This window comes from Mirounga leonina, unplaced genomic scaffold, assembly GCF_011800145.1.
Source record: "Mirounga leonina isolate KUSES-001 unplaced genomic scaffold, KU_Mleo_1.0 Mir_101799, whole genome shotgun sequence".
Taxonomy (NCBI): domain Eukaryota; kingdom Metazoa; phylum Chordata; class Mammalia; order Carnivora; family Phocidae; genus Mirounga; species Mirounga leonina.
Genome location: NW_023270210.1, coordinates 1,346,281 through 1,372,325, shown reverse-complemented (window position 1 = coordinate 1,372,325; position 26,045 = coordinate 1,346,281). Strand labels below are relative to the sequence as shown.

Here is a 26,045-nt window from a genome sequence, read left to right as displayed (position 1 = left end):
GTTGGGGGCAAGGTTGCTGTAGAGGGAAGTGGTAGGGGGGATGGCTGTGAGGGGCCACCGTGAGGACATCAGAGCTCTTAGATGGCTGCAGAACAAGGACTTGGCTGGAGTGTTGGATGTTTTGTGTTTTAGAGTGGGAGACCGTTGGGTGGGACGTGGGAAGGGATGGACAGGGATGCAGCATAGGAGTTAAGTGAGAGGCTCAAATCACTCCACTGTGCTGAGAAGAGGGACCCACAGCACGGCCTTCTCAGGGGAGCAGGGAGCATAAGGCACGGCCAGCTGGGGCGGGGCGAACTGCAGCCAGGGAGCAGCACCTTGAATGGAGCCGCCTGTCCAGTGAGGGGCCTCGAGATGCCTTGGGGCAGAGGTCCTCATGACAGCCCCTTATGCCGTGGGATGATGACACATTTAAGAAGCCTGGGAGATGGCCAGGAGCTGCTGGGATTTCCAGGCCTGTTTATCTGGCCCTCCCATCCAGCACTTTGCCTCTCGCAGTCTGGTCATGGGCTGGCTTTCCCTTAGGACAGCGTCCGTTCCTGGTGTGGCCTGGGAAGAGCACACCGGTGTCAGGTCCTGTTCTGCTGTGCTATGCATCTCTCCCCTTCCATTGGTCTGAACCCACGAAGGCAGAGAACACTTGAGTGCCAGTGGGCCGGTGGGAGTTGGTGGGGGGGCGTGCACGGGTGGGGAAAAGCAGGAGCCCCTGGGTGCCAGGCCTGGAGATCTAGATGGCACCCTTGCAAGAAAGCTAGAGCCACCTCAGGAGAATGGAAGCAGAACTTTATTCTTCTCGGCTAGGGAAGAGAACTAGCGGGTGGTTGTGCATAGTACCCCATCCCTCACCCCTCCCAGAACCAAAGAAGATAGGCAGAGCCACCAAAGGGCTACCTCTGCTCGCCTCTCTCCTTTACCCAAGTGGAGGCAGGTGAGTGCAACGCAGGGCTGGGGTGGCTGCAGTGATGGGGTGGCCAGGGCCGGCCGGGGCTCCGGGGCTGAGGAGACCAGGGGGCTGCTCAGGTTGGGGGATGGGTGTGGGGCACGTCTCATCCTGGGAGCTGCCAGCTGGCAGAGGCAGAACTCAGGGGACCAGGACACGGTAGGGGCTGCCTGGGATGTGCTCATCGCCCCACTTGACCACCAGCGTGTACTCTCCCTTGTCCTTGAGCAGGTAAGACACACTGTAGAGCCGGCTGCCCACGTGCTTCACCAGGATCTCCTCGCAGGGTGTCCGGGGGCCATGCACCCCTACCAGCAGCATGTTGTTGCCTGGTGGGCAAGAGGCCTCAGTTCTAAGCCCCAAGTCTCCTCCCTTCAGCGGAGAATACGCTGACCCCTCTTTCTGTCTTCGTTTCCTCCCCATGCCGCCCCCATCTGTTGCGGGGTGACAGCCCTTCCTAAAGAGTTGCCAGCACCCCTGCTCCCTAGGCCAGTGTAGGAAAGTCCGGCTCCTCCCAAGCCACTTTCCTGAAGGGTAAAGATGGCAGGGAGCCCAGAGGGGAAGTGGCTTTAGAAGTGACCAGCATGCCTGCAAGGGCACTCCGGCCCCACCTAACCCCCTTCTTCCCATGTTCCCAGGCACTGGTCATCCCGTCTTCTCTCCGGCCTTGTCTTTTGGAGGGGCGGGGGCGGGGCCCGGGGCACCCACCTGCTTTGCTGCAGTCCACCGTGAAGCTGCTCTTTTGGCCCACGTAGGCCTTGCTCAGCCCCAGGCCCTTGGCCAGCACCTTGCTGGCATCAGTGGAACCTGCCAGGGCCCCATGCTGGGGGGCACTGGCAGTCTTGGTCAGGGAGTCCACAAACACGGACGATGTCTCATGGAGGCTGTGGTTGCTGACGAGACGGGGACCTGCAGGGCAGAGCTGGTTAGGGCGCTAAGAGATGGCCGGAGGGCAAGGCATTGGGCTGGGCACCAGCAGTCTGGTGCAAGACTCACCTGTGACTTTGGCCTTGAAGGGGCTGCCCCCAATGTGGTAGGGGCCACCATACTTGATGGAGATGAGGTAGCTGCCAGGTGCCATGGGAGTGTAAGTGACCCGGTAGCCCTCAGGGCACTCCTGGCAATCCATCTTCACCTTGGAGGGCCCATCGATGGTTACTGACAGGGCACCCGCTCCAGCGTTGCTCGTGTTCACGATAAACTCAGCTGGGCTCCCTGGGGGCGTGGGAGGTCAGGAAGAGCTGGCCTGGACTGTTGCCCCAGCCCGTGACTCCCACCCCCCACCCCCTGGCATAGGCTTTGTCACCTCTGCACGCCTCCTGTTGTCACTGAGAACTTGGGGGAAGGGCCCCAGCAGCCGTGTCCACACACTGGAAGCTGCATCTGCTGACCTACCTGTGACCCCACCTTCTAGGCCAGCTCCATAGGCGGACACCAGGCCTGGGTCCCCTCCATGCCCAGGCTCCCCAACTCGGATCTTGAAGGGGCTCCCAGGAATGTGGGTGCCATTGAACTTGACGTCAATCAGGTAGACACCATTCTCCCGCGGGATGAAGCGTACAGCATACTTATCTGAGGAACAGAGGGGCACGCCGTGGGCGTGAGGTCCCTCCAAAACCGGGCAAGTGGCATCTGTGAGGAGGTTCCCCTGCCCGCCGGTCCAGCAGGTCACTTCTTCCAGGGACCACACTGGGCACCCACAGCCCGCACCCCAGACCTCCTGAAGCCTGAGATGCCCAAGCAGCTCACTGTTGGTGCTCATTTGGACGGAAATCTACGAGCAAAACACTTGCCTTGCCTCTCTGCCTCCCTAAACAGGTTACCACGAAGGCCTTAGCCTCCGCATGTGAACAGGGGCACCGAGGCAACAGGAACTTGAGGTCACGTGGCTGTGGAGGGGCAGGACCAGCTGTGAGACTAGTGGAATCGGCTGAACCGGCTCTTCTCACCTCCAGGCTGCCTCAGACCTATCTGGTAAGTGCCAGGCCCTGGCTAAGGAGTGGGCCAGCCCCGTGGCTAGACTTCGGGTGTCTCCTTCAGGAGACTGCATCGCGCTGCCTGCAGCAGGCTTTCTCCTTCCTAGCAGCTGTGGCTTCTGAGCCAGAACCTCCCCGCCCCCCGGCCAAGGGCTTGGGTCACGAATGGGGGAAGGGTCGCCTGGCTGAGGGAGCCCCAGCGTTTGGGCCCTGCTTATGGAATCTGTACCTTCCTTCTGTACTCTGTCTGCTTCCAGCCAGCTGGGCAGGCCCGCTGCTCCCAGCAGGGCCAGGGAAGATGGGTGGGTGGCCCGGGCAGGGACAGGGCCTCACCTTGGTCGATCTCTGTGACATAGCACTCCTCCAGGGCTCCCGAGGGGCTGTGCACCTTAGCATCGATCGCCCCCTTGGCCCCATTCAGGCTGACTGCAAAAGAGGCTGGCTGGTTGACCTTTAGCCCTGACTCCTGGAAGCACAGCAGATGTGGTTAGACAGGGTGGCTGGGGCACGGGAGAGCAGGGCCCGAGCAGCAGGAAGGCCCCTGGGGTTACACTTACCCATCTGGCGTCCAATTTGGTTTAAAGAGGGAGAGCCACTGAGTCTTGGGGACCGGTAAGCTACATGCACACGCCCCCGCCCCCAGATCCACACTCTGCGATCATACACACAGGCAGCAGGAACGGACGGCAGCCCTGCGCTGTGGGCAGCACTCAGCCCTGGCAGGCTATCCCTCTTTAAACCTCAGCCCTGTTCAAAGCCTTTAGACCTGAGACACGAGAAAAACTCCACACAGCGGCAGGGGTGCTTCTGCCAACCCCAAGCATGGGCTGCACCCGGCCAGAGCAGAGGCCCAGCAGCCAGAGCAGAGGCCCGGCGCCCCGAGCTGGGCTGGGCGGGTCCCTCGACACGGGGTCAAGGCCTGCTCTGGGCAGCGGCTCTGGTCTGGCCGGGCCCAGGAGCCCCAGGCAGGCGGTTTCTCTCAGTGCCTCACCTGAAGACTAGAAACAGTAAGGCGGCGGGCATCGCCAGACGGAGAAGCCACAGGTACTACGAAGGGGCTGTCGGGGATGTGTTCCTCGTTGAACTTGACCGAGACCTCGTAGTCACCTGGGCAGGGAGAGAGCACAGAGGGCATGCTGGAAGGCTCCTGTTTGTCGGTGTTTACACCTCCCACTTCCCACAAACAGCCTGGGTGGCCCTGGGACCTCAGGGTGGAGGGTGGGAGCAAGGTGGAGCTGTCCACACTCAGGGGCCGCTTCCCCCGACCCCAGCCAAGCTCTCGGTACCTGGCTCCTGGACCACATAAGCCACACCGCAGGAGCCGTCCTTGCGGTCCTCGAAGGAGATCTCAGCCTTGCTGGGGCCCTCAACAGCAATGGCCAGGCCCCCAGCACCAGCTTCCCTGGTCCAGATGCTAAATTCAGCTGTGGGAAAACAGGGTGTCCTCAGAGAGGGCCGCTATTCCAGCTTCAGTCCCCTCCAAGCATGGCTGACGGCAACATGGCTGCTAGCTACTTCCTCAAACCCACCCCAGCCCAGAAGAGCAAAAGCCTCGCAAGCAGCAGGCGTACCTGGCACTCCGGCTTCAGCCCTCTCCAGGCCAGGGCCTCCAGCACGGACTTTGTGGGCTCCCCCTTCCCCCAGGGGCCCCACAGTGAACTGGAAGGGGCTCCCAGGCACGTGCTGGCCCTTGTACTTGACGCTGACTGTGTGCATGCCCATCTCGGCAGGCACAAAGCGGATGCAGTAGGTGTGGTTCTCCCCTTCCACAATCTCGGCCTCGTGGCTCTTGCCTGATGGGCTGGTTACCTGGGCTGTCATGTCCTGGATGCTAATTTCTGCAGGTAGGGGGACAGCCCGGTGAGCAAGAGTCCTGCGCCCCACCCCTCTGCTTTGGGCCACCTGGGGCTGGCGCCCAGGACTCCCCACGGCCCCTCCCTGGCTCCCTACAGCTCCTACCAGGGATCTTCAGGCTGAGGTCGCAATGACTGCCAACATTGGCCACCGAAGGGGCCCGTCGCCGGCGTGTGATGCTCTCTTTCACCCGGCCCTCTCCTGTTACCTTCACAGAGAAGGGGCTGCCTGCAGGAAGAGAGCACAGCCCGCACATCGTACAGGTTATGTTTCTGCCGGCACAGGGGTGGGGGCAGCTCGGTCATGGTGACCACACTCACCAGGCACGTGCTGGTCAGCGAACTTGATGTTGATGATGTAGTTGCCAGGCTCTGTGGGGCAGTAGGTGACCCTGCATGTGCCATCCTCTAGGTCCTCTGTGTTGATGTCCACCTTGCTGGGGCCCTCAATGGACAAGCTAAGCCCGCCATAGCCTGTGGAAGGGACGCCGCTGAGCCAGGAGGGCCAAGCACAGGGCTCTTGCCCCAGCTGGTAGGCCACCACCACCTACCTGCATCACGGGTGTCAATGATAAACTCTGCAGGCTCAAACGTGTGGCCTTCATGGAGGCCCTGGCCTGAGACCCGCACGCGGCTGGCATCCCCAATCTCCGACTGGCTGATCACCACTGGGATGGGGCTGCTCGCCACGTGCTGGCCATTCTTCTTCACATGCACCAGGTGCTCCCCTGTCTCCTTGGGCACGAACGAGATCCCTGGGCACAGGGCGGGGCTGTCAGCTGGGGAAAGGCATGCCCTCCCCTCACAGCCTCCTTCCTTTCCAGAAGGCCCTGCCCCTCAACCTCTTACCCACGTGGCCATTGCGCAGTCGCTTCAGCAGACAGGGCTCCTCCCGGCCCGAGGGTGGCACGACCGTGGCCGTCAGCAGGCTGAGGTCCGTCTCGGAGATATTGATGGGGATGTCAGCGGCAGAGCCCACCTTCAGGTGGGACATGCGCATTGAGTCGTCACCTGCCAGGGGACAGTCACTTCATGTCCAGGTGCGGAGGGAGACTGTGCCCACCCCGCCACCTGCCCGCTTTTGTCAGTGCTCCCAGTGCCACCCACCTGTGACCCTGGCGGTGAAGGGGCTGCCCGGGATGTGCTGCTCGTTGTACTTGACCAGGATGCTGTAATCCCCGGGCAGCACGGGCAGGTAGGACACGCTGCAGGTCCCATCTTGGTTGTCCGTGCAGCTGATTTCTGCTTTGGATGGGCCCTCGATGGCCAGGGACAAGCCCCCTAGAGAGAGTCATGGGTGAGGATGGGAACAGCGCGCCGGCGGGGAAAGAGACCCAGCAGGCAAGCAGAGGCCAGGGCGGCAGGGTGGGGAGCCGCTTTCAGGGAGCATCTCCCTTGTGCCCGGCTTTCTACTGGATGAGGGCGGGCGTCCCTCAGCACGCAGGCAGGCTAAGAATAGAGCTGCCGCTCACCCTCTCCTGCATCCTTGGTATTCACGGTGAAGACAGCAGGCTTGTTCACCACTCCATGGCTGAGGCCAGGCCCATAGGCTGTGACGTGGCCGCAGTTGACGTAATCCACATAGAACTGCAGGGGGCTTCCTGAAGCGGGAAAAGGGGCCATGTGGAATGGGGCCTGGTGTCACCTCCCCAGGCTCCCCGCCCCCCGAACTCAGGCCGCTGCGAGGCGCACCTGGGATGTGCATGTGATCGTAGCGGATGTCCATCTCGTGCAGGCCAGCCTCACTGGGGGCATAGCGGACGGTCACGGTGCCGTCCTTGTTGTCGGTGATGGCTGGCTGTGCCACCTTGCCCGAGGGCATCCTCACCTCCCCTGCGGAGCAGTGGGGCCAGGGTCAGGGCACCTGCTGGCAAACCCTCGCCTCTCTGGCTCCCAAGCTCCTTCCTGCTCCCACTCACCCGTGATTTCGCCTTTCTTGATGGTGAAGGGGATGACAAGGTCGAAGGGCCTTAAGCTGGTCACATCCAACCCATTGACACCCATTAGGGGTCTCTCTGGGGCCTACAGTGGAGAGAGAGGGCCCAAGTGAGGGGCCGTAGGAGGGGAGGGAGTCCCAGGGGTCCGTCCTCACGCAGCAGGATGGGGCTTCACAGGACACCCCGCTGGCCAGCCCCCAAGTGTCCCCTCGGGCCAGGAGAGCCAGGACGAGGCAGCTGAGGCCGTACCCAGGTCTGCTGGCCACCCTGGGCATACGTGTAAGACGGGGCCAGTTGCTGAGGCCGAAGCGGGGGCTGTGCTGTGGGCTGATCCCCGGCTAGAGCCTGCAGAGCAACACAAAAGAGTTGCAGATTCTGGCGTCACACAGGGCAAGGGCAGGCTCCACCCAGACCCCTCAACCCTGGCCCCTCCTGACCGTCACTTGGAAAGGGCTGTTGGGCACGTGCTCGCCACCAAAGCGCACGCAGATGACATATTTGCCCGGCTGGGGGGCTGTGTAGAAGATGTCAAAGGTGCCATCCTCGTTCTCCACCACATCCACGTCCACCTCGGAGCCGTCGGGCGTGCACACGGTGCAGGTCACCTTCCCTTTGCCTGCTGCCTTGGTGTCAACAGTGATCACCGTCTCCTCCCCAATCTGGATGGTGGGGCCAATGCCAGCACCTGGTGGGGCAGGGCAGGTCCCCAAAGGGGGGGCCGGTGTGTGAGCTCGGCACTTGAGCTGCTCCCATCTGCCTGCCACCCGCCCAGGCTTCTTATTGCCACCACCAAGCGCAGCCAGGCCTCCCCCGCCCCCCGCCCCAAGCTGGATCGGTGAGTGGTTTCTCAGAAGGCAGGAAAGGTTCCCCTGAGCTGCCTCAAGCCAGGGAGTCCTGTCTTGGGGATAGCCCTACATGGGAAAGGCCCGATGGGGGCACACAGGTGTCTGGGAGAAAGGAAGGGGCCCGGAGGCCCATGAGGCCGCCGCTACCGTCCGGACACGAGTGTTTGCCGCCACTTCCCCTGCCAACTTGGCCTCAGCCAGTGCTGTGGACCAACACCAGCACCCTGGCTGGGTGCACAGCAGCCTTCGTCCCTGCAGCCTGGCCCTGGACCCCAGTGCCGTGTGCAGATGCGGTGAGGCAGAGTCCTGCTGCAGCGTGGGGGGGGGGGGGTGTGACAGTTGCCTCCCACCTCCCAGGCCTGAAGGCGAAACTGGAGTTTCCTGACAACTGAGAACACTCGCTCAACCGGAGGCTGGTGGGGAGGGGCGGCCGGGTGCGGCCCGGCGCAGGCAGGGAGCCGGGAGCGGGGAAGCAGGGAGGCCGCGGGGGGTTAGCGCCCAAGCAGCACGCACAGCAGGCGGGGGGCAGCACCAGGGGAAAGAGGGACGGGAGGCCCAAGCCACAGCCACCGCCACTAGGTTGCAAGGGCAGAGCAGCTGAGCAGCCTCTAGGGCCCCAGAGTGCCCGAGGGGAGGGGGGGGCAGTGACGTTATGGTTCGAGCTCAGCCGTGAAGGCCTGGGGGGCCGTGGGCTGCGAGGCCTGGCAGTGAGAGTGCTTGATGTGACCCACCGAGCCCACTCAAGGGCTGTTTAAGGGGCTTAAACCCCTGGCCGAGGGCTCCTGCGGCGCTAGGCTCCGTGCTGGCCTTCCATGGCTCACTTAAGCTCTAGACCTGGCCACCTGCTGCCCACCCTGCCCGGGGAGGCTTCGCCTCACAGCCACACCCATCCTGCCCAGCTCGTGATCTGGACCACCGCCCAGCTGGCGGCTGCTCACTTGGCCCGCCCGGTGCCTAGTGCATCAGCGGGTCTCGGCTGCTCCGTCCTCAGACTATGCCTCCCAAGTTGGCTCCCCACTCAAGCCGCACCGCCACCAACCTGGTCCAAGCCACCACTATGACTGATCCAGAGGTGACTTCGGCTCCCCTACTGGGCTCTTTGCCTCCATTCTGCACACAGTGGCCAGGTAAACTGAGACCACTCCTTTGGCCAAGTCTTGGCCGTGCCCCTGTCCCCATGGCCCTGTTCCCCTGCCCTAGGCACACATGCCTGTCCTCTCAGATCCTGGAGCCTATTCTACCAAGCCATTGGGCCCTCGTCCCGAGACTCTAGCCACCCTCCAAATCTTGTCCTGGCCACCTCACCCAAGCTCCAGGCCTGCAGCCTCCAGAGGCTCCCAGGTCAACTGTCACCTCTTACTGGCGTCCCTGGTGTCCCTGGCTGGGGCTAGAGCTCCCCTCCCATGCCCAAGCAGGAGAACCTCCATGCCTAAATAACGTCACTGCTGGGGGAGGGGGGTGGGGGGCAGGGGGAGGGAGGGAGGCAGGGAGGGCGGGCAGGCCGCCGAGTGCACTTTGGGGCTCTGAGGCTGGGCTGGGCCCTGCCCTGCTACCCGCCCAAGCAGTCGGACGCTGCTGCTCTTGCACTACCCGCCCCACCCGCTCATGCAGTCCGAACCTCCCCCGGCCTGGGGCCCAGACGCCCCTGGGAGATGGGGATGGAGGTCTGTGGATCTGGCCAGGGCCGGGGGACTCCCACTGCTGAGGGGAGACCCCCTGTCCCCTCAGCCCGTGCAGGAGCCCTTGCCACGGAAGGAGGAAGTGAGAAGGCAGGGCCTGCTGCCCGCCCCCGGGGCTTCCCCAGGGTGCCAAGATCCCCAGACCCCAGAGCCCCCAGTGGGGTGCTTTTCAGGATGCACCTCACCCCAAAGCTCTCAGCTGCAACCCGACGTCTCAGATGGGGAAACGGAGGCCCAGAGAGAGGGAGGGCCGGAGCACTCACGCTCTGCTCTGGAGGCCTCCCTGGGCCCTATCCCTCCAGCTTCCCCCCCTGTCCCTGCCAAGAGCTGCAGCTGGAACTGTCCTGGGAATCGGCACGGAAGAGGAAAAGGAAGCTGCCCTCTGGGCAGGAGGGGCATTGGGAGTGGCCCCAGCAAGCAGCTTACCTAGCCCGTGACCTCCGATTGACACTGAGGTGAGAGGGCAGAGAGCAAGGAGAAAGGTCAGGTGAGTCACTCAAGGGAGTGGCCCCCACTCCCACACGCCGCCCCAAGCAGCGAGCCCTTGCACACAGGCGCACCCCAGCCCCGTGCGGAGCGCCGCGGCCGCCGGCAGCCTGGCTCACCTGTGACCGTGCACTTGCTGGCGTCTCCGGTGGGCACGGCCCGGACGCGGTACGGGGAGAAGGGGATCTCGTCACCACCGTACTTGATCAGGATGGTGTAGCGGCCCGTCACGTCTGGCACATAAGCCACCGTGTACGTGCCATCGTGGTTGTCTTGGATGTGCGTCTTCTTGGGCTTACCCTCAGGGTCCTATGCGGCAGAGCACAGCAGAGGCCCAGGGTTACCTCAGACCCTCAGGAGGAGCAAACACCGGGGACCACGGCTGCAGGGACGGCCTCTGAGTCACTCAACCGCCCGGCGTCGTCAGTCCTTTCCTTGGCCACGGCCAGGATCCAGAAGGGAAGTCCCAAATGCCCCACGCGCCCCCCGCCCCCATGACAGGCAAGGGGCCGGGGAGCTTGTTGATGCCCATCCTGCTTTATCGCCATGACCACCTTGGCTCCCGGCCTCCGCCCCAGCGCCTGCTCCTGCACTAGCGGGAGCTCCCCCTGGAAGATCAAGGTCCCGTCCTCCTACATGACCCACGAGAACGTTACAGGTGGGCCGGTTGAGGCACCAAGGTCAGCAGTGAACAAGCGTGCACACGGGGAGGCCTGTGCCTGTCACCACCATCCTAGAGGCAGGGGACCTGGCCTCGCTGGCACGGCTCCTAAGGGAGACCACAGCCCCGGACTGGTCCACTCACCCTAGTCGCACACCCTATACCGCACGCCGCGTTGGCCTAGGCCCCTCTCGGCCCCCGCCTTCTCGGTGCCTAGAGCCGGGCAGCCACCCCGGCAGCCAGCTCACCGTGATCTGCACAGCCAGCAGGCCCTCTCCCGCGTCCTTCGCGTCAATGGTGAACTCCACGGGCAGGCTGGCGGGCACACCAGTAGTATTGAGCCCGGGGCCACTGGCCTTCACCTTGCTGGCATCATGCGTAGGCAGCACCTTGACCTTGAAGGGGCTGTTGGGCCGGGGTGATACAAGAATGGTCAGGAGGGCTTTTGGTGCTCAGCCCTGGTAACCTTCCCACAGGCAGGACGCCCTGCCTCTTACCTGCGGGGCACCTCTTCCTCCCCGTACAGCACTGAGATGCTATAGGGCCCCTCCCGGCTGGGCACGTAGTTTACGGTCTGGGTGCCATCAGCGTTGTCCACGACGTCCACAGGCTCCACCAGGCCTGGTCCCCGTCCCAGAGAGAGACTCAGCCAGTTTCCCGGGTCCCCCAGCCCCACCATTCTGGACCACCCAGCTCAGCCCCCACCCCAGGCCTAGACCTTGCTTTGCCCTCGCCTGCCCCTCCCTGGGAATGGTCCTGAGCCCCTGTGACACCAGACACTAATCTGGGTGCCATCTTGGAGCCTTGCCCACCCTCCCTCCTGCCACATCTGCCCAGTGGCCAAGTCCCGTCTGTTCCACCTCCTGGTGGTCCTCTGTCCCTGGGCACTGGCTTCACTGTCACCCGAGGCTCCTCCATGAACTGCCTGAATACCTGTCCCAACCTCTGAGCGCTGCGCCTCCGGTCTCCTGCCCTAGCCTCCCCAGAGGACTGTGCTCTCCTGACCGCCCACTCCCAGGCACATGAACACTCACCTTTGGGCCCCTGCACTTTGACCTGCAGGGGGGCCACGCCAGCCTTGCTCGTGTCTACTTGGAAGGACTGGGGGAGGTTGGCCCGGACCATGCCAGGGCTCAGGCCAGGCCCAGAGCACTTGACTTTGGATGCATCGGTCACATCATGCACGGGGACCTTGAAAGGACTGCCTGCGGAGGGAACACGGATGGCAGCTGTGTGCGAGAGCCGAGGGCTGGCAAATGGCCCCAGACCAGGCCTAGCTGCCTCGCCTCCTCACCTGGGACTTGGTGGCCACCGTAGGTGACGTTAAGGCTGTAGGTGCCAGCCTCGTAGGGGGTATACTCGACCGAACAGCTGCCATCCTTGTTGTCCATGCAGGACATCTTCGCCTCGGAGGGGCCCTCGACAGCCAGGCCCAGGCCCCCAGTGCCAGCTCCCCTGGTCCAAATGGATAGCCCATTATTTCCTGCGGTCCCAAGGCCCATCGCAGCCCCTGCGTCTCAGGCACTTGCTCACCTGGTCTCCACGGTGAACTTGTTGGGCTTGTTGGTGGTGCCGCTTTGGATACCTGGTCCGTGGACACGCACTCGGGAAGGGTCACAGCCCTCGGTCACAGGCACCTGGAACGGGCTGCTGGGCACGGGGCTGCCATCATAGGTCACGTCCACGGAGTGGAGTCCTGGAGGAGGGCAGGCTGGCTCAGGAGGAGCCCAGGCCGCCCTGTGTCTCAAGGCCCGGCCCTTGGGAGCCCCAGCGCCTACCCTCCTCATACGGCGTGTACTCCACTTTGTAGGTGCCGTCGCCACAGTCCTGCACGTAGGTCTCGGTCAGGTTGCCTGAGGGGTTGGCCACACGAGCCTTGACGTGGGGCCCTCCGGTCTGAGTCAGAGCGCGGGCATCCACACTGAACTCAGTGGTAGCCTCTCGGAAGACACCTGCAGGGGCGGGCATGGAGAGGAGGCATGGGGCTCCAGGGGCCCGCGGGGCGCTGGCTTCCCTCTGCCCCCAGGGGCCGCGGTGGGGCCTCACCTTGGCCCTCGATCCCAGGCCCATAGCACTGGACGCCCGACGTGTCCACCGCAGGCTCCACCTGCAGCTTGCTGGGGAAGTTGGGCACAGGCTGGCCACCGTACTTGATGGTGACAGTGTAGGCCCCAGGGCAAAGCGGGATGTAGGTGATGGTGTGCGTGCCGTCACCGTGGTCCTGGATGTGCACCTCGGCCGGCAGCCCCGCCTCAGAGCAGATTTCGATGGTCAGCTCCGCGCTGCCTGCGCTTGAGCAGTCTACGTGGAACTGGCCCGCCTCCCCGGCCGTGGCCCGCTCCAAGCCGGGGCCTGAGCACTTGACTTTGGATGCGTCGAAGCAGGGAACCACGTGGGCCTTGAACGGGGAGCCGGGGATGTGGGTATCAGCGAAGAGGATGTTGATGTTGTAGTCCCCGGGTTCGGTGGGCACATAGGACACAGAGCATGTGCCATCCCCGTTGTCCAGGCACTCGAGCTGGGCCTCGCAGGGGCCCTCCACTGTCAGGCCCAGGCCGCCCATGCCGGCACCCTTGGTGTCGATGGTGAAGCGCGCAGGGGAGCCCGCGCTGCCCCCCTGCAGCCCTGGCCCAAATGCCTTCACCTGAGGGAAGAGGGACAGGTCAGGAGCCAAACCCGTGTCACCTCCCTGAGCCCTGACCCCCAGCCTGACCTCCCGTCCACCTGCTCCCCCACCAGCTAGGGGTCCGGGCAGGGCCACTGGTCATGAGGACAAAAATGAGGACAGGGGAGGGTGAGCCTGGAGAAGATGGGGGGGCCCCCATACCCCAATTACCTTGCTAGGCTTAGTGGGGGGCAGGGCCTCCACAGGAAAGGGGCTGCCAGGCACAGGCACCCCGTCGTAAGTCACCTCGACCTCATAGGGCCCCTCCTCCCGGGGCACAAAGCGCACCACGCTGTTGTCAGCCCCCAGGCCTGGCTCCACCTTGCAGGGCACTACTGTGCCCGAGGGGCCTGTGATCTTGGATGCCACTTTGCCTTGGCCACCAGCACCCTTCGATTTGACTGTGAACTCCTGATCTTTGCCGACATCCACCTCTGTTGAGATGACAGAACCAGGGAGAGAACTATGGCATCCAGCCGAGGCGGCCCCTGGGGCATCCTCAGTGACCGGGACAGTGCTCTGGTTACTTACTCTCTCCCAGGCCAGACACCTTGATCTTGCTGAGGTCTAGGCTTGGAGACACCCCCACCGAGAAGGGGCTCTTGGGGATGGGATCCCCTCCGTAAGTGACATTGATGCCCACTGGACCCTGGAGAGGGCACAGAAAGGCAGAGTCAGGAGTCAGGACCTTGGTCCCCCCGGCCTGTGTCTTCCCCACTTGGGCACGGGGGGAGGGTGAGAGAAACACTGGCTTTGCTCTCCCGCCCCCAGCCTTCCAAGCTGGCTCTCTCCCAGCGGGGAATCGAGAGTGCGTGGGAAGCCCTCTGGAGCAGCCCGCCCAGCCCACCACTCGAGGAAGCCCACACGCCCGGTAGGTTAGTTGAGGAGTGCAGCCGTTGGGAGGTCCGGGTAACTACCTGCTGCACGGGAGTGTACTTGACCGTGTAGGTGTTGTCGTGGTGGTCAATGATGTCCACATCGCGCACTGCGTCCCCCTTGGCCAGCCCTGAGAACTGGACGTCCAGCTTGCCTTTGCCAGCAGCTTTGGCATTGACCGTGAAGTGGGTGGGTTTGCCAAGCTCAACACCTGAGGAAACACGGTGGCCATGTAAGGGCACCTTGCCCCAGGCCTCCTTGTGGCCCCGACTGCCCCACAGGGTGCTGCTCATCCTCACCAGTGCGACTGAGGCCAGGGCCCTCAGCCTTCACCTTGCTGGCATCATGGGAGGGCTCCACCTTGACCCGGATGGGGCTGGTGGGCGTGGCCTGCAGGGGGTAGGAGGAGTAGGGCTCAGGGGACAGCAGTGCCCCAACACGCAGCACCGTTAGGGGCCGGGAGCACAGCACCCACCTGGTCAGCAAAGAGGACCATGATGGTGTAGCTGCCAGCCCCGCGCGGTGTGTACTTCACTGTGAAGGTGTCGTTGTCGTTACGGATGATGTCAAAGTCGATGTCGGCCTCAGTGGGGCCCACCACGCCAGGGGCACACTTGATGCCGATGCTGACGTCCCCTGCAGCGGCGGGTGGGAGCAGAGGCTGGGATCGCATCCGGACACCTCGCCCGCTCGCCCACCTGCCTGGGGCAGGCCCTTGCCCTTACCCTGGCCGGCCTCGGCGCAATCCACAGTGAAGTAGGTTGGCTCATGAGCCTTGAGCCCTGTCTTGGCTACTCCTGGACCATACACCTTGACCTTGTTCGGGTGGCTACCGGCTCCCACGTTTACCTGCAGGGCGCAGGGGCAAGTGCAAGGGCATGAGCGGCATGGAGGAGGTCCAGGGCTTTTTCACGCACGGCCAACAGGCACACTAAATGGTACAGCCACCTCAGGAAGTAGTTTAGTGGTTCTTCAAATGACTAAACACCAAGTGGCACCTGGCACAGCAAGCCTACCCCGAGGTACCGACGCGCCGGGGAAGAGGAGATCGCTCATCCCCACAAGCGCTCGTCCTCGAACGTTCACGGTGGTGTTATTCACAGCGGCCAGATGGCGAAAAACCCATGGGGCCCATCCACACCACAGGCCATTGCTCTGGCGTGAGTGAAGAGGCGGGAAGCGCGGACTCGTGCTATGGTACGGGGGAGCCATGATGAAACGTGCTGCTGAGTGACAGCGACCCGATAGGAAGGCCACGTACTGCGTGCACACGCATGCACGGCAGCCGTCCGGAGTGGGCTTGCTCGGGCCTGGGGGAGGGGGCGTGCGGGGTAGAGGCTTTCTTTTCCGGATGAGGAAGACAGCCTAACCTTTGGCTGTGATCCTTGCCGCACACCCCTGAATGTACCCAAAACCATCGAGTTGTACACCTGGGGCGGGGGATCTGTACGGTCTGGGAGGTCTACCTAACGGAGCTGGATCGGGCACCCGAGGGAGATGGGCTACGGGGCTGCTCACCCGGAAGGGGCTGTTGGGAATGCTGACGCCACCCCAGGACACCATGGCCGTGTGCTTCACCGGCTTCCTGGGCACGTACGAGCAGCTGTAAGTGCCATTGCCGTTGTCCTTGACTGCCGCCTCCACGGGGCATCCCTCGTTGTCCTGCGAAGTGGGCAAGGACGAGCAGCCCGCTGATGAGGGCCCAGGCCTGGGCACCCGCGCACCAACCCCACCACGGGTGGGCACCCCACCTGGACTTGGACCCGGAGACTGGCCTTCCCACCATGCTTGGCGTCCACCGTGAACTCTGCCGGCTTATTGACAGCCACGCCCGTCTTCTCCAGTCCAGGCCCACGTGCCTTCACCTGATGAGAGATGCCCCCCCCCCCCCCCGATCTCAGGGGACCGAGTGCAAGGCCCCCAAGGACCCAGAGTGGCAGGAACACGCGGTCGGGGCCACCAGCACAGCCAGGCCTCCCCAAGTCCCCAGGCAGAGGCAGAAGGGGGCCGGCAGCACACGCCCTTTACCCTGTCTGGGTGGAAGTCCTGCGGCGCCTCGCGGATGTCGGCCATGAAGGGGCTGAGGCGGATGTCCTCGCTGTTGCACAGCACGTGCACGGCGTACTCGCCGGCCTCCTGGGGCCAGTAGCGCACGTCACAGGAGCCGTCGCCCTTGTCATCACACTCGATCCTGGCCTGCGATGGGCCCTCCACCGAGAAGCCTGACAATGGCCGCCAGTCGCATGAGCACCCTGGGGCCTCACTGCCCCCTGCCCCCGGATGCCCGCGCCACGGCCTGCAGCTCACCCAAGGTGCCGACGTCATCCCCGATGGCCTCCACCACAAAGTCGGCCGACTTGCCCACGACTCCGCCTTCCAGCCCGGGGCCCCAGGCCCGCACCTTCTGGTTGCCGCACTCCGTGCCCACCTTCACCTCAAAGGGACTGTGAAGAGAGCCACACAGGGGAGCGCTGAGGGCCCAGCACGGGGGGAGAAGCGTGCCGCCTGGGCTCTGAGGGCTCTGCCCGGGGCCTCACCTGCGCCCGATGTTCTGGCCACCCCACGTGATGGTGACAGTGTACGTGCCGGGGACCAGGGGGTAATACTCGAAGCCATAGACGCCATCCCCCAGGTCCTTCTGCTTCACACGCTCCTCGCCCTCTGCCCAAGACAAGGGAGGGCCTCAGGCCTGGCCAGCAGCGGTCCTGAGGCCGCCACCACCCATCCCAGCCGTGGCCCAACTTACTGGGCCCCTTCACAGTGACCTTCAGCTCTCCGCTGCCGGCGCCCTTTGTGTACACCTTGAAGTCCGCAGTCTCCTTCACCCGCATACCCTTGGGCTGGAGGCCACGGCCAACGGCACGGCAGGCGCCCGGGTTACAGGCTGCGGGGAAAGGGCCAGCTAAGCCACCGGGAGCTGGCACTGGGTGACCCCTACCCGTCCCTCCCACAGGGCTGGGCCGCCAGAATCTGGCGGTCCCTCGGAACATGGTCCCACAAGATGGGTGAAGGACATGCAGGAAAGAACGATGACCCCAGGACCTGTAGGCCAGGCCTCCTCCCAGCAATTCCACACCAGCCGCCAGCAGCCCCCCGCCCCCCGCCCAGCCCGCCCCCTCCCAGAGGAAGACAGATCCAAGTACCGTGGACCCCGTGGGCAGAGCAGAGAGCAGCAGGTTTCTAAACAGCTGGAGCGAGCTCTTCTGAAGGTGAAAGCGTGGAGAAGAGAGACGGAGAAGGGCGAGAGGAGGAGGAGGAAGGGCCCCAGCAGGGGAGGAAAGAGAGCCCAGACAGTGGAAGCATAGAGGCCCAGGGTGCCGGGGCTAGGGCTGGAGTGAGTCTCGCCCGGAGGGAGGCCCAGTCTACAGCGCCCCCACTTGGGGGCGGCTGGGACCGGCCTACCTTGGCCAACAGTGACAGTGTAGGGGCTTCGAGGGACGGGCACACCGGCGAAGGTGACGTGCACCGTGTGGACGCCCTCCGCAGTGGGCTGGTAGCTGCAGCGGTACGTGCTGTCGCCCCGGGCCTCCAGCTGAGGCTCCACGGTGCCCTTCTGGCCCGCAGGGTCCTGGATCACAACCTCCACCTCGCCCGTGCCAGCCCCTGCCACAGCGTAACCGCAGCTTAGCTCCCGGCCCGCTGCCGGCCCCCCGCCGCTCTCCCCTCACACCTGCCAGCCTCAGCAGCGCCCTCCTCACCTGCTGTGAAGATCTCAAAGTAGGTGGTCTTGTTGGCGATGTTGCCACTGGGCTCCAGGCCAGGGCCCTGGGCGGTCACTTTGCTCGCATCACCCTGGGACTTGTCCACATACACCTCGAAGGGACTCTTGGCGATGTGCTGACCGGCAAAGAGCACGGTGACCTGTGCCCAGGAGGGGCAGACCGTGAGGGCAGGGGCAGGGCCTTCCAGCCACCGCCTCCCCCACCAGCCTCCCCTTGGGCTGAGGGCTGAGGGCTCACCTTGTGAGTCCCCGTCACTTCGGGGACGTACCAGACAGAGAAGGTACGGTTCTTGTCATTATTGGCAGTCACCTTTGCCTGTGGCGGGAAGGAGCCCAATGAGGCCCTGCTCTGAACGGAGGCACCGCCGTGCCGTGCCCTGCCCGCCTGCTTGACGGTGGCCCTACCTCTTCCTGGTGGCCGGCTGGGTCCTCCACGTACACCAGCACCTCTCCCTGGCCAGCACTTCTGGTCTCCACGGTGAATTCTGCACGCTTCTTCACCATGTTGCCTGTGGGCTCGATGCCTGCCAGGCAGGGTCCGGGAGCTCTGAGCCAGCCCGTAGGGCTGCCTCCTCACCCCAGCGCACCTCCCCCTTCGGGCCCAGCGTCCTTCCCTGCCGTCACCCCGTCAGGAATGCTCTGAACCGGGCGAGCTGATGGCAGGTAAACCCTGGCCCAGCACACAGAGCCTGGCCTCGTGCCCCAGCTTCATTCTTGCTGTGGGACAGGCCTGGGTCTGTTTTCTGGCACTCTCGCTCGGGTTTGCCTGAGCCCTAGCTCCTGTGCAGTACCCTGGCTGGGTTTTGTCTCTGTTGAGTCACGCGCCGGGTCGTGCCTCCCTGACCACACTCCACCTTGCGGTGACGCCTCAGGGGGAGGACCTTCTAGCCAAGTGGCCAGTTTTGACCAGCCCTGACCCATTCGTTTGACTCGGAGGGGGCATTTGATAACCTAGCCCCCATGTAACCGAAGAGTTCCCAAGACCTCCAAGTCCTGCAGGGATGAGGTCAGCACGCAGAGCATCCCCTGCCCGACTTCCTCACCTGGCCCATAGGCTCGGGCTTTCTTTGGGTTTAGTTTGGGCCGCAGGGGAGCTCCTGGCTTCAGCTTGGCCTTAGGGAACTGGGACAGGTAGGTCATGACGGAGTGCTCGTCCACATTGGGATCCACGATTTCCTCGGGTGTGATCACCTATCACAGATGGCAGACAGAAGCCATGTGACCTCCAAGCGTCAAGTCCCTGGCATGTGACACATCTCCCCACGGGGACCACAAGCTCCCAGATGGCCGCAGGCAGGGGGTACCTGAGGGATGCCCAGCCAATCATCAGCCTGCTGCATGGCCTCCCTCGCGTTGTTCACGGGCTTGCTGGCATCCCAGGAGTCCCAGTCAGGGCATAGGCCTGCGGCACAAGGAAGGCTGTGAGTTGGAGGGAGGTGCCCCCAGGGCCCCCTGGCAGGGTGTCTCCTCCACCCCGCCCCCCACTCCCTCACCCCTCACCTGGGGCACAGCTGTCGACGAGGGCACCCAGGGCCCTGCCGCTCTGCCAGTCCCGGCTGAAGTTGGTGATGGGCAGCTGCGGCAGCTTATTCTGAATCCAGCCCAGGAGCCGCTGCTTAGGCGTCTGCTTCTTGGCTTCCTCATCCTCCTCCTCATCCCACATGGGCATGGAGATGGAGTAGTGCAGGATCAGGGTCCAGATGAGGCCCAAGATCAGCTTCAGGTTCCCATCCACGATGGCCTTGCTGTCTGTGAGGAAAGCGAGTGGCAGTGCTGAGCAGGCAGGGGCCCGAGTGCGCACGCATGCAGCCTCAGGCCACTCCCAGGCAGCGGGGTGTGGCAGCAAGGGGTCCCTGGGGAGGAGGCCGAGGCTCCCCGACGGGGTGGCATGCGGGTCCTGCCCTCTCTGCTCAGGGTCTCTGTCGGGTGTAAAGGAGATGAAAGCGACTTCTGGGGAGGGGGGAGACGCGCCACATTGACACGTGGTGACGATACAGCTCAATGAGGAGTGTTGCTGGAAGCCCTTTGGACGGTGGGGCGGGGGGAGGCAGAGGCAGGACAGACAACAGACCCAGGCTGCAGACAGGGCCCAGGGCGGCCTCTGGAGGGGCCCTTCCCCCAAAGGTGCTTTGCAGCTGCCCAGCTCCAGGGGGTCTCCAGGGAATTGGGCAGGAGGAGCAGTGTGGCCCCAGCAGGCCGAGAGAGGGGACCCCTGACCTGACCCTGGAGGGGAGGGGGGGTGGAGCCGGGGTGGAGGAAGAGGAAGGCTGGCCAGTGGGGCAGTTGGGAAAGCAAACCGGTGCCGGGGGGGGGGGGGGGGGCCCCAGGGCCCAGGGCCGCAGCAGACAGGGGAAGTAGAGGCGTTGGGCAAGGACCCTTTGAGTGGAGGATGTGAGCCCCACCCCCACTTCCTCGGTTTGCCCCCACCCTCCACAGACCCAAACTGGGAGCAGGCCTGGGGAGGGTGGGGGTGAGGACAAAGGAGCCAGTGGTTGAGCTGCGTGCCAGCCAGGGTGATGGGCAGGACACATTCCAGAGACCCCCTCAGCCAGCAAGGAGAAAGGCAGAACTGATGAGCCTGGGCGGGGCACCCAGGGCCCCAGCTTGGGAGCTGGGGTGGCAGAAGCCATGGGTGGGGTCCCTGAGTCCTGCTGCCTCAGCAGAGCTCGCCCGCCGCCTGCCCTCCTCACCACCTAACGGGGCACTGGGCCTCAGGCGGGTGGCTGCCAAGCTCACCACAGGGGAAGTGGTTAGGGCGGGCACCTAGCGCCCTGTCACCATGGCAACCCCTCCAGGCTCTGGGCCCCACCCAAGGCACTTCTGGGTCGCAGCTTCCTAAGGGTGGGGCCCTGAAAGGGGGAGGGCTTTCTAAGAGCCACTGGAGTCCTGCACCCCCCCCCCCGTCAAAATCAAGAGAAAATACTTGTCTGATGAGTCAACTCGAGGGTGGGAAGAAGGGGATGGACACCACCAAAAGGGCCATCAATGGTAGGCAGCCTGAATCCAGCAGGCAGGACCTCGAGGACTGGCTGAGCCACTCAAAGCAGAGCAGCCTCCCCGCTCCCAGACTGCGGCTGGTCCCAAGCTCTGCACTACTGCCTTGCGCTGTCCCCAAATAGCAGGCGGGGCTGGTAGAGAAGGGGCCTCAGGCTAGAGGTGATTGGAAGGTTCAGAGAAGACCAAGGGCACAGGACCAGCCAGAGAGCTTCCTAGCAGGCCCCCTCCTCCAGAGTCCTACTGTGACTTGGGACACACAAGGCCAAGCTCATCAGCCTGAGTGGGTTGGGCTGGGCCCTCCCCCTGGTCCACAGGAGGCCAGCCTAAGCCCTCCTCATCCCCCTGACAAAAGAGGGAGGGAAGAGAACCAGGGCCCAGGGTTGGGAGACAGCCTGGTTGGATGGCCCCGCCCCATCCCACCCCCTTTCCCCAGCCCCCGGGCTAGCCTGCCCCCTCCCTCCCCTAATCACTGCTGCTTTCCAACATTTTTTTGCCTTATATGGCAAAGCTCTGGGAACTAGGCCTGCTCCAGCCAGCTCACTAGAGGAGGAGTAGAAGGGAGGAGGGAGGAGGAGACCCCCCCTAGACAGCTGGGGTGTGGCCTGCCTCCCCACATCCGGTTGCCCCCCCACCCAAGACTCAGAGATGACTCAGCTTGGCTAGACTGAGGCTGGGACTGAGGGGTGGGCCTCAGCCTCAACTGGCATTCCAAAGAAAGAGGTGGGACCCTGGAGACCTGCCCTCTGAGTGGCTGGGGGCGCCTGAGTCCTGTGTCCCTCAGACTCGCAGGCTCAGCAAGGCTCATGGCTTTAGGGACAACTGGAAGAACTGTAAAGAAAAGAAAGCGCTCCTCCTCCCGCGGGAACACACTACCCCCGAGTCACCAGTTCCGGTGCAGGTCCCTGAATGGCCTGCATCTTGAGAAGAGCCTGGGATGCTGCAGTAGGTCCAGTCAATGCCAACCTCACCAGCCCAGTGACACGGACACTGGGTTGGCGGTGAGCCCAGTGCACGCTGGAGTACCTCCCAACCAGCTCGTGCATTCTAGATGCAGAAAAGCAAGTCCTACATGGAAGCAAGAGTTTGGCGCAAGCTCAGCAGTAACTTGGTGTTTAAGTGGACTACAAACCAGCTCCCTTCAGTGGCCACCTCATCTCAAGTACCCTTTTCCTAGCTATGGTCCTCTCTGGCCAGAAGTTTCTCGAGGGGAGATCTAAACTGGGGGTTGGAGCCATCTCCAGTGGAAGGACCCATCTCCCAGGGCCCAAAACAGCCAAGAGCCCTAGACAATGGGACTCACAAGCTCCAACACCCCGTTTAGGAACTACAGGAGGGCCTGAAGGCCAGAGAGCCCTTCCCAAACTGCTGAAGGGAGTGGGGTGGGTGGAGAGCTCGGGACTTCCCCCTCCTCAAGGATGGGGCACTGGGCGCAGGGCCAGAGCCTGGCCAGTGCCCGCCTTCCGCAGGCCCTCTCCCACGGCGGGTGCAGTGGCGGGGGCGCGGCCTGCGGAGGATGTGAGCTCAGCCTGGGCGCGGGCCAGCCGGGGTGCGGCGGGCGGGGGCGCGTAGCGGTCTGCACGCCCGGCCAGCCTGCCAGCGCGCCTTTGTTCTCGAGGCCTGCGTGTTGGAGCCTGGCGGCCCTGGGGGCAGCGCGGGGGCTGGGGGGACGTAGCGGGGAGGGGCTGGCCCAGGAGAGAGGGGAGGATGCGTGGAGCCCCCGCCCTCAACCTCGACCTCCCCGTGCCACGGGAGCGACCCACGCCCTCACCGATGGACACGAGCTTGATGCTCTCACGGTCCAGGAACTCGAGCGCCACGGACACGTTCTCGAGCTGCATCTGGCGGAAGGTGGGCCTCTGGTTGTGCTTGCGGTGCATCTTCTTCTGGCTGAGCACCTCCAGCAGCGCGATGAGCCGCAGCCCATCGCTCAGGTCCGTCTGCAGGTTGGCGATGCGCTTGCTCACGCACTTCAGGTGCTCGTTGCACCAGCGCGTGAACGTGTTCTGCTGGATCTTCTTCCACGGCGCGTCCTCTGCCAGGTCCTTCTCGGTGGCTGGCATCTCGGCGTCTCGCGCGTCGGCACCGCCGCCCGGAGCCGCGCCTGCCGCGCTCTGGCCCGCCCGGGAGTGGGAGCTACTCATTTTGAGGCGCGAGGAGCTGAGGGGCGGTGCTGCCGCCTAGGCGAGGGGACGGCCCTTTAATTAAAGTTGCAGGCACCTCCGCGCTCACAGGGCGAGGCAGGCAGCGGGGATTGTGCTGCGGAGAGAACGAGCCCTTTAAATGCGGGCGGGGGGGGCGGCCGCGCCGGTTCGGTGGGGGCGGAGCCACAGCGGGGCGGGGTTGTGGGTGGGGCTTCGGGCCGCACCCGCCCCGCCCCGCCCCGCCCGTCGGAATGCCCCCTTCAGCCCCCAGTCCTGGCAGTTCGGACCCAACCCCAAGGCTCCGGGGAGGGTCGTTGGGCCCTGAATGGGTCAAGGCGCACCCTAGCCCCGTGGCCTTGCACCAGCACTGCAGGAAATGCTGCAGCAAGGAAAGGCTGAGCAGCCTCTGGCGCTGGACCACTTGGCCTCCAGCAGGCACGCCATAGAAGGGACTTTCCTTCTCCAAGGCCCCTGCGGAGGAGTGGGGGGTGTTGTTCCTAGTCCCTGAGTCACGTGGGCTCCGACTCGTCCCCGCAGCCCCAGCAGCCCCAGCAGCCCCCGCCGCCCTCTCCCTACCCCGGACTCCTGCGCCTGGGGCTCCCCGGCCGCACCCTGGCCGGCCGCCCCTGCCGCAGCGGGAAGGGACCCGACCCCAAGAGCGGGCCCTTGGAGAGCGCGGCTCCCGGGCCGGGCGCCGCCGCGAGCGAGCGCTTTGCGCGCGTGCCCCATGCCAGGGAAGCAGCCGCCTCAGACCCCCGGTGCCAGGCCCGCCTTCCCGCTCTACACGGCCCTGGCCTGCGCACCTGCGCCCGCCCGCGCCCGCCATCCCACCGGTCCCCACCGCCTCCCTCCCTCCCCACTCCACCCGGGAGGAAATGGGGCACTGGGCCAGGAGGCCGCCAGCACTCCAGGAGCAAGCAGTCTTGCAAGGGACTGGGCGTGCCAGTGGGCACTGGCAGAGGGCCCAGTGAGGCGTGCAGACAGCGAGTGTGTGCCTGACCCACCATGCCGTCCACCTGGGGTGCTGGGGGTTTCCTCTCCTGTTGCAGTGCCTCCCCCAATGGCCCCAGGAGGCAGCCTGGCAGGGGGCGCGGGAGAGAGGGAGTCTTCCAGACCCGGAGGGCCTGCTCAGGAGTTCCAGTAAGGCTTGGCAGGCTCTGAGTACCTGGGTCTGGGTGGGCTTCCAGGACCCGTGGCAGTGCAGAGGGGGCCCCGAAGGACAGGGGTCCAGGGTACTGATGTGGGTGAACCATGGGAGGCTGCAAGGGCAATGGGGAGCTATTCACTCAAAATCAAGTTTCTGGTAGATAACTCTGGAGACAGTGGGGAGGCTGCTGTGGGGAGACCAACCAGCAAAGGCACAGAGAGGCAAGAGGCGTGTTGGGGACGCTCACTGCCACCCTCTTCAGTCAAGAGCAGTCAGCCTACCAGGGCTTCATCCCAAGTGGACTCAGTCCTCCCAGTCCTATTTACCTCCCCTCTGCAGGATGTTCCCTTCTTTACGTCTTTCGAGGAAGGCATGTCTCTTTCTTCTACTTGCTTGTTAGATTGAACTTGAGACTAGCAGTGAGTTATCTAATAAAGACCAGTGGAAGGGGCAGCCCGGGGTCAGCCAGCATGTCATGCCCAAATATGGCTGACTCTGCAGTAGCCCTGGGCGTCTGCATTACCCACAGTGGGGCTGCAGTTCCAGTCAGCATCTCCCCTGCCCTCCAGCATGCTTACTTTGGGGCTGCCTGTCACCCCATTGGTTTTTCCAGTCTGAGGCCCACCTCGTGTGCACTCTTCCCCCTCCTGACCACTTTCAGACACACCTGCACAAAACACACAATGGTGTCTGGGAACTGGGGTGGAAATGGGAGCAGGAGCCATAAAGAGGGAACCCACACGGACCTCTCCCTACACAGGACCCATTCAGGACGAAATGAGATTTCTGGTCCGTCCCCCTGCCCCACTGGAAAGCAAGTTCCCAAGGACAGACAGAATTACAGTAAGAACTGATTTTCTCTTCACTAAAGTGCCATTGACTGGGTCATCTGTGTTCCTTCAGTAACCTTCAGAAACCAGGGAAACTAAGTCACAGTAACTGATCAGTAGTCAGCCCCAGCAGAAAGGGGGACAGAAGCTGGGTATCCTGGCTTCCAGTCCTAGGCTTTCCCTATTTGGGGGCGACAAGGTAGGTGGGTGTAGAGGGGTTTTGTCCCCAGGAAGCATAGTATGGCCACCAGATGGCGCCCCATCCCAAAGCCCCCAGATCGGGCAGTCCTTGGAAACCAAAATCCAGCTCTTTCATATTTTCCCTTATTTGGAGTAGATTCTTGGATGTTAGACACACCCCGCCCCCCACCCCACCCCAGGCCCTCAGACCCCAGGCCAGGCCCTCCTACAGGGGCGCTTCGGCTGGTGAAGAAAGCTGCAAAATGGCACGGTGAGAAGAGACCTGGTCTGGAAGGGCAAGTCCAGGTGCAGCAGGTGAGGACACTGATTTCCTGAGCTTCCACCCTGACCGTGTGGCCTGGAGCACATGCAGGTGGACCTGCCAGTGGACTTCACCTACTTTTCCGGGACCCAGCTGGCAAGGGAATCTGGGGATGTTGCTGCTCACATCCTGACTGGCGGTGAACATCCAGCTCGGAGCCAACCTGGGACAGGGCCCAGCCGCGGAATCTGGCCCATAGGAGGAGCCCCTAGCCTTCGGTGCCTGGCCACACCCCTGCCCCAGCCCCCATGGAGCGCAACAGCCCCGGAACCAGCTCCCCCGCGCCCAAGGCAGCTGGTGCCAGCGAGGAACCCACTGCTGCCTTTCCAGGGGCCATACTGGCTGCAAATTGCCCTTCTTCTAGGTGGCCACTCACTCTCAGCCCACACAATGTCCTGCTGTCGGGGGCCCTTCTTCCCCCGACAATAATGCAGTGGCTAGCACACTGAGTGCCCACTTGGCCCATGTCCTGCCAAACACTCAAGGCACCCTCTCTCTGAGGGACCCCTGTGGCCTAGGGCTCCCACCACCCTGGGCACAGATACACACTCGCAAGTAAACTAGGGAAGGCAGCCCCTGGGCACCGCACTCCCAAGTTCGTGAGTCCCAGCTGCTCCTTCGTCACCCCGGTTCCCGGTCCGCAAGCTGCGCGGTGACCGTCTCGCGCGGAGGCCTCACCTGCTGTCCCTGCGGGCGGCCCGCGACCGCGGGGGTGGCGCCGGATTCGCCTTTGCGCCCGCGCCCGGCGCCTCGGGGTTCCGCTGGCGTCCGCTGAGCGCCGCGCGCCTC

General features: G+C 64.0%; 1 protein-coding gene across 2 annotated transcripts; it reads right to left on the bottom strand.

The window, feature by feature from the left end:
* Nucleotides 1-768: 768 nt before the first annotated feature.
* On the bottom strand, nucleotides 769-26,045 carry FLNA (filamin A). 2 transcript variants are annotated; one of them, XM_035011047.1, is made up of 48 exons: nucleotides 25,935-26,045; nucleotides 22,405-22,892; nucleotides 19,140-19,388; nucleotides 18,944-19,041; nucleotides 18,683-18,830; nucleotides 18,045-18,163; nucleotides 17,878-17,955; nucleotides 17,617-17,779; nucleotides 17,321-17,521; nucleotides 16,665-16,802; nucleotides 16,456-16,579; nucleotides 16,226-16,362; nucleotides 15,947-16,140; nucleotides 15,670-15,783; nucleotides 15,437-15,580; nucleotides 14,644-14,767; nucleotides 14,394-14,554; nucleotides 14,218-14,308; nucleotides 13,960-14,129; nucleotides 13,574-13,691; nucleotides 13,214-13,476; nucleotides 12,424-13,021; nucleotides 12,156-12,329; nucleotides 11,911-12,073; nucleotides 11,672-11,832; nucleotides 11,412-11,582; nucleotides 10,875-10,998; nucleotides 10,626-10,782; nucleotides 9,836-10,025; nucleotides 9,657-9,680; nucleotides 7,144-7,391; nucleotides 6,956-7,051; nucleotides 6,689-6,791; nucleotides 6,462-6,602; nucleotides 6,242-6,370; nucleotides 5,877-6,050; nucleotides 5,619-5,780; nucleotides 5,321-5,524; nucleotides 5,091-5,243; nucleotides 4,876-4,998; nucleotides 4,488-4,754; nucleotides 4,203-4,340; nucleotides 3,908-4,023; nucleotides 3,250-3,382; nucleotides 2,336-2,512; nucleotides 1,937-2,155; nucleotides 1,649-1,849; nucleotides 769-1,269 (listed from the first exon to the last, which is right to left on the bottom strand). In XM_035011047.1, the coding sequence occupies exons 2-48, from the start codon at nucleotides 22,775-22,777 to the stop codon at nucleotides 1,082-1,084; spliced, it is 7,941 nt and encodes a 2,646-aa protein (XP_034866938.1). In that variant the 5' UTR covers nucleotides 22,778-22,892; nucleotides 25,935-26,045; the 3' UTR covers nucleotides 769-1,081. The 2 variants fall into 2 exon arrangements, with proteins under 2 accessions (XP_034866938.1, XP_034866939.1); XM_035011048.1 differs by lacking the exon at nucleotides 9,657-9,680.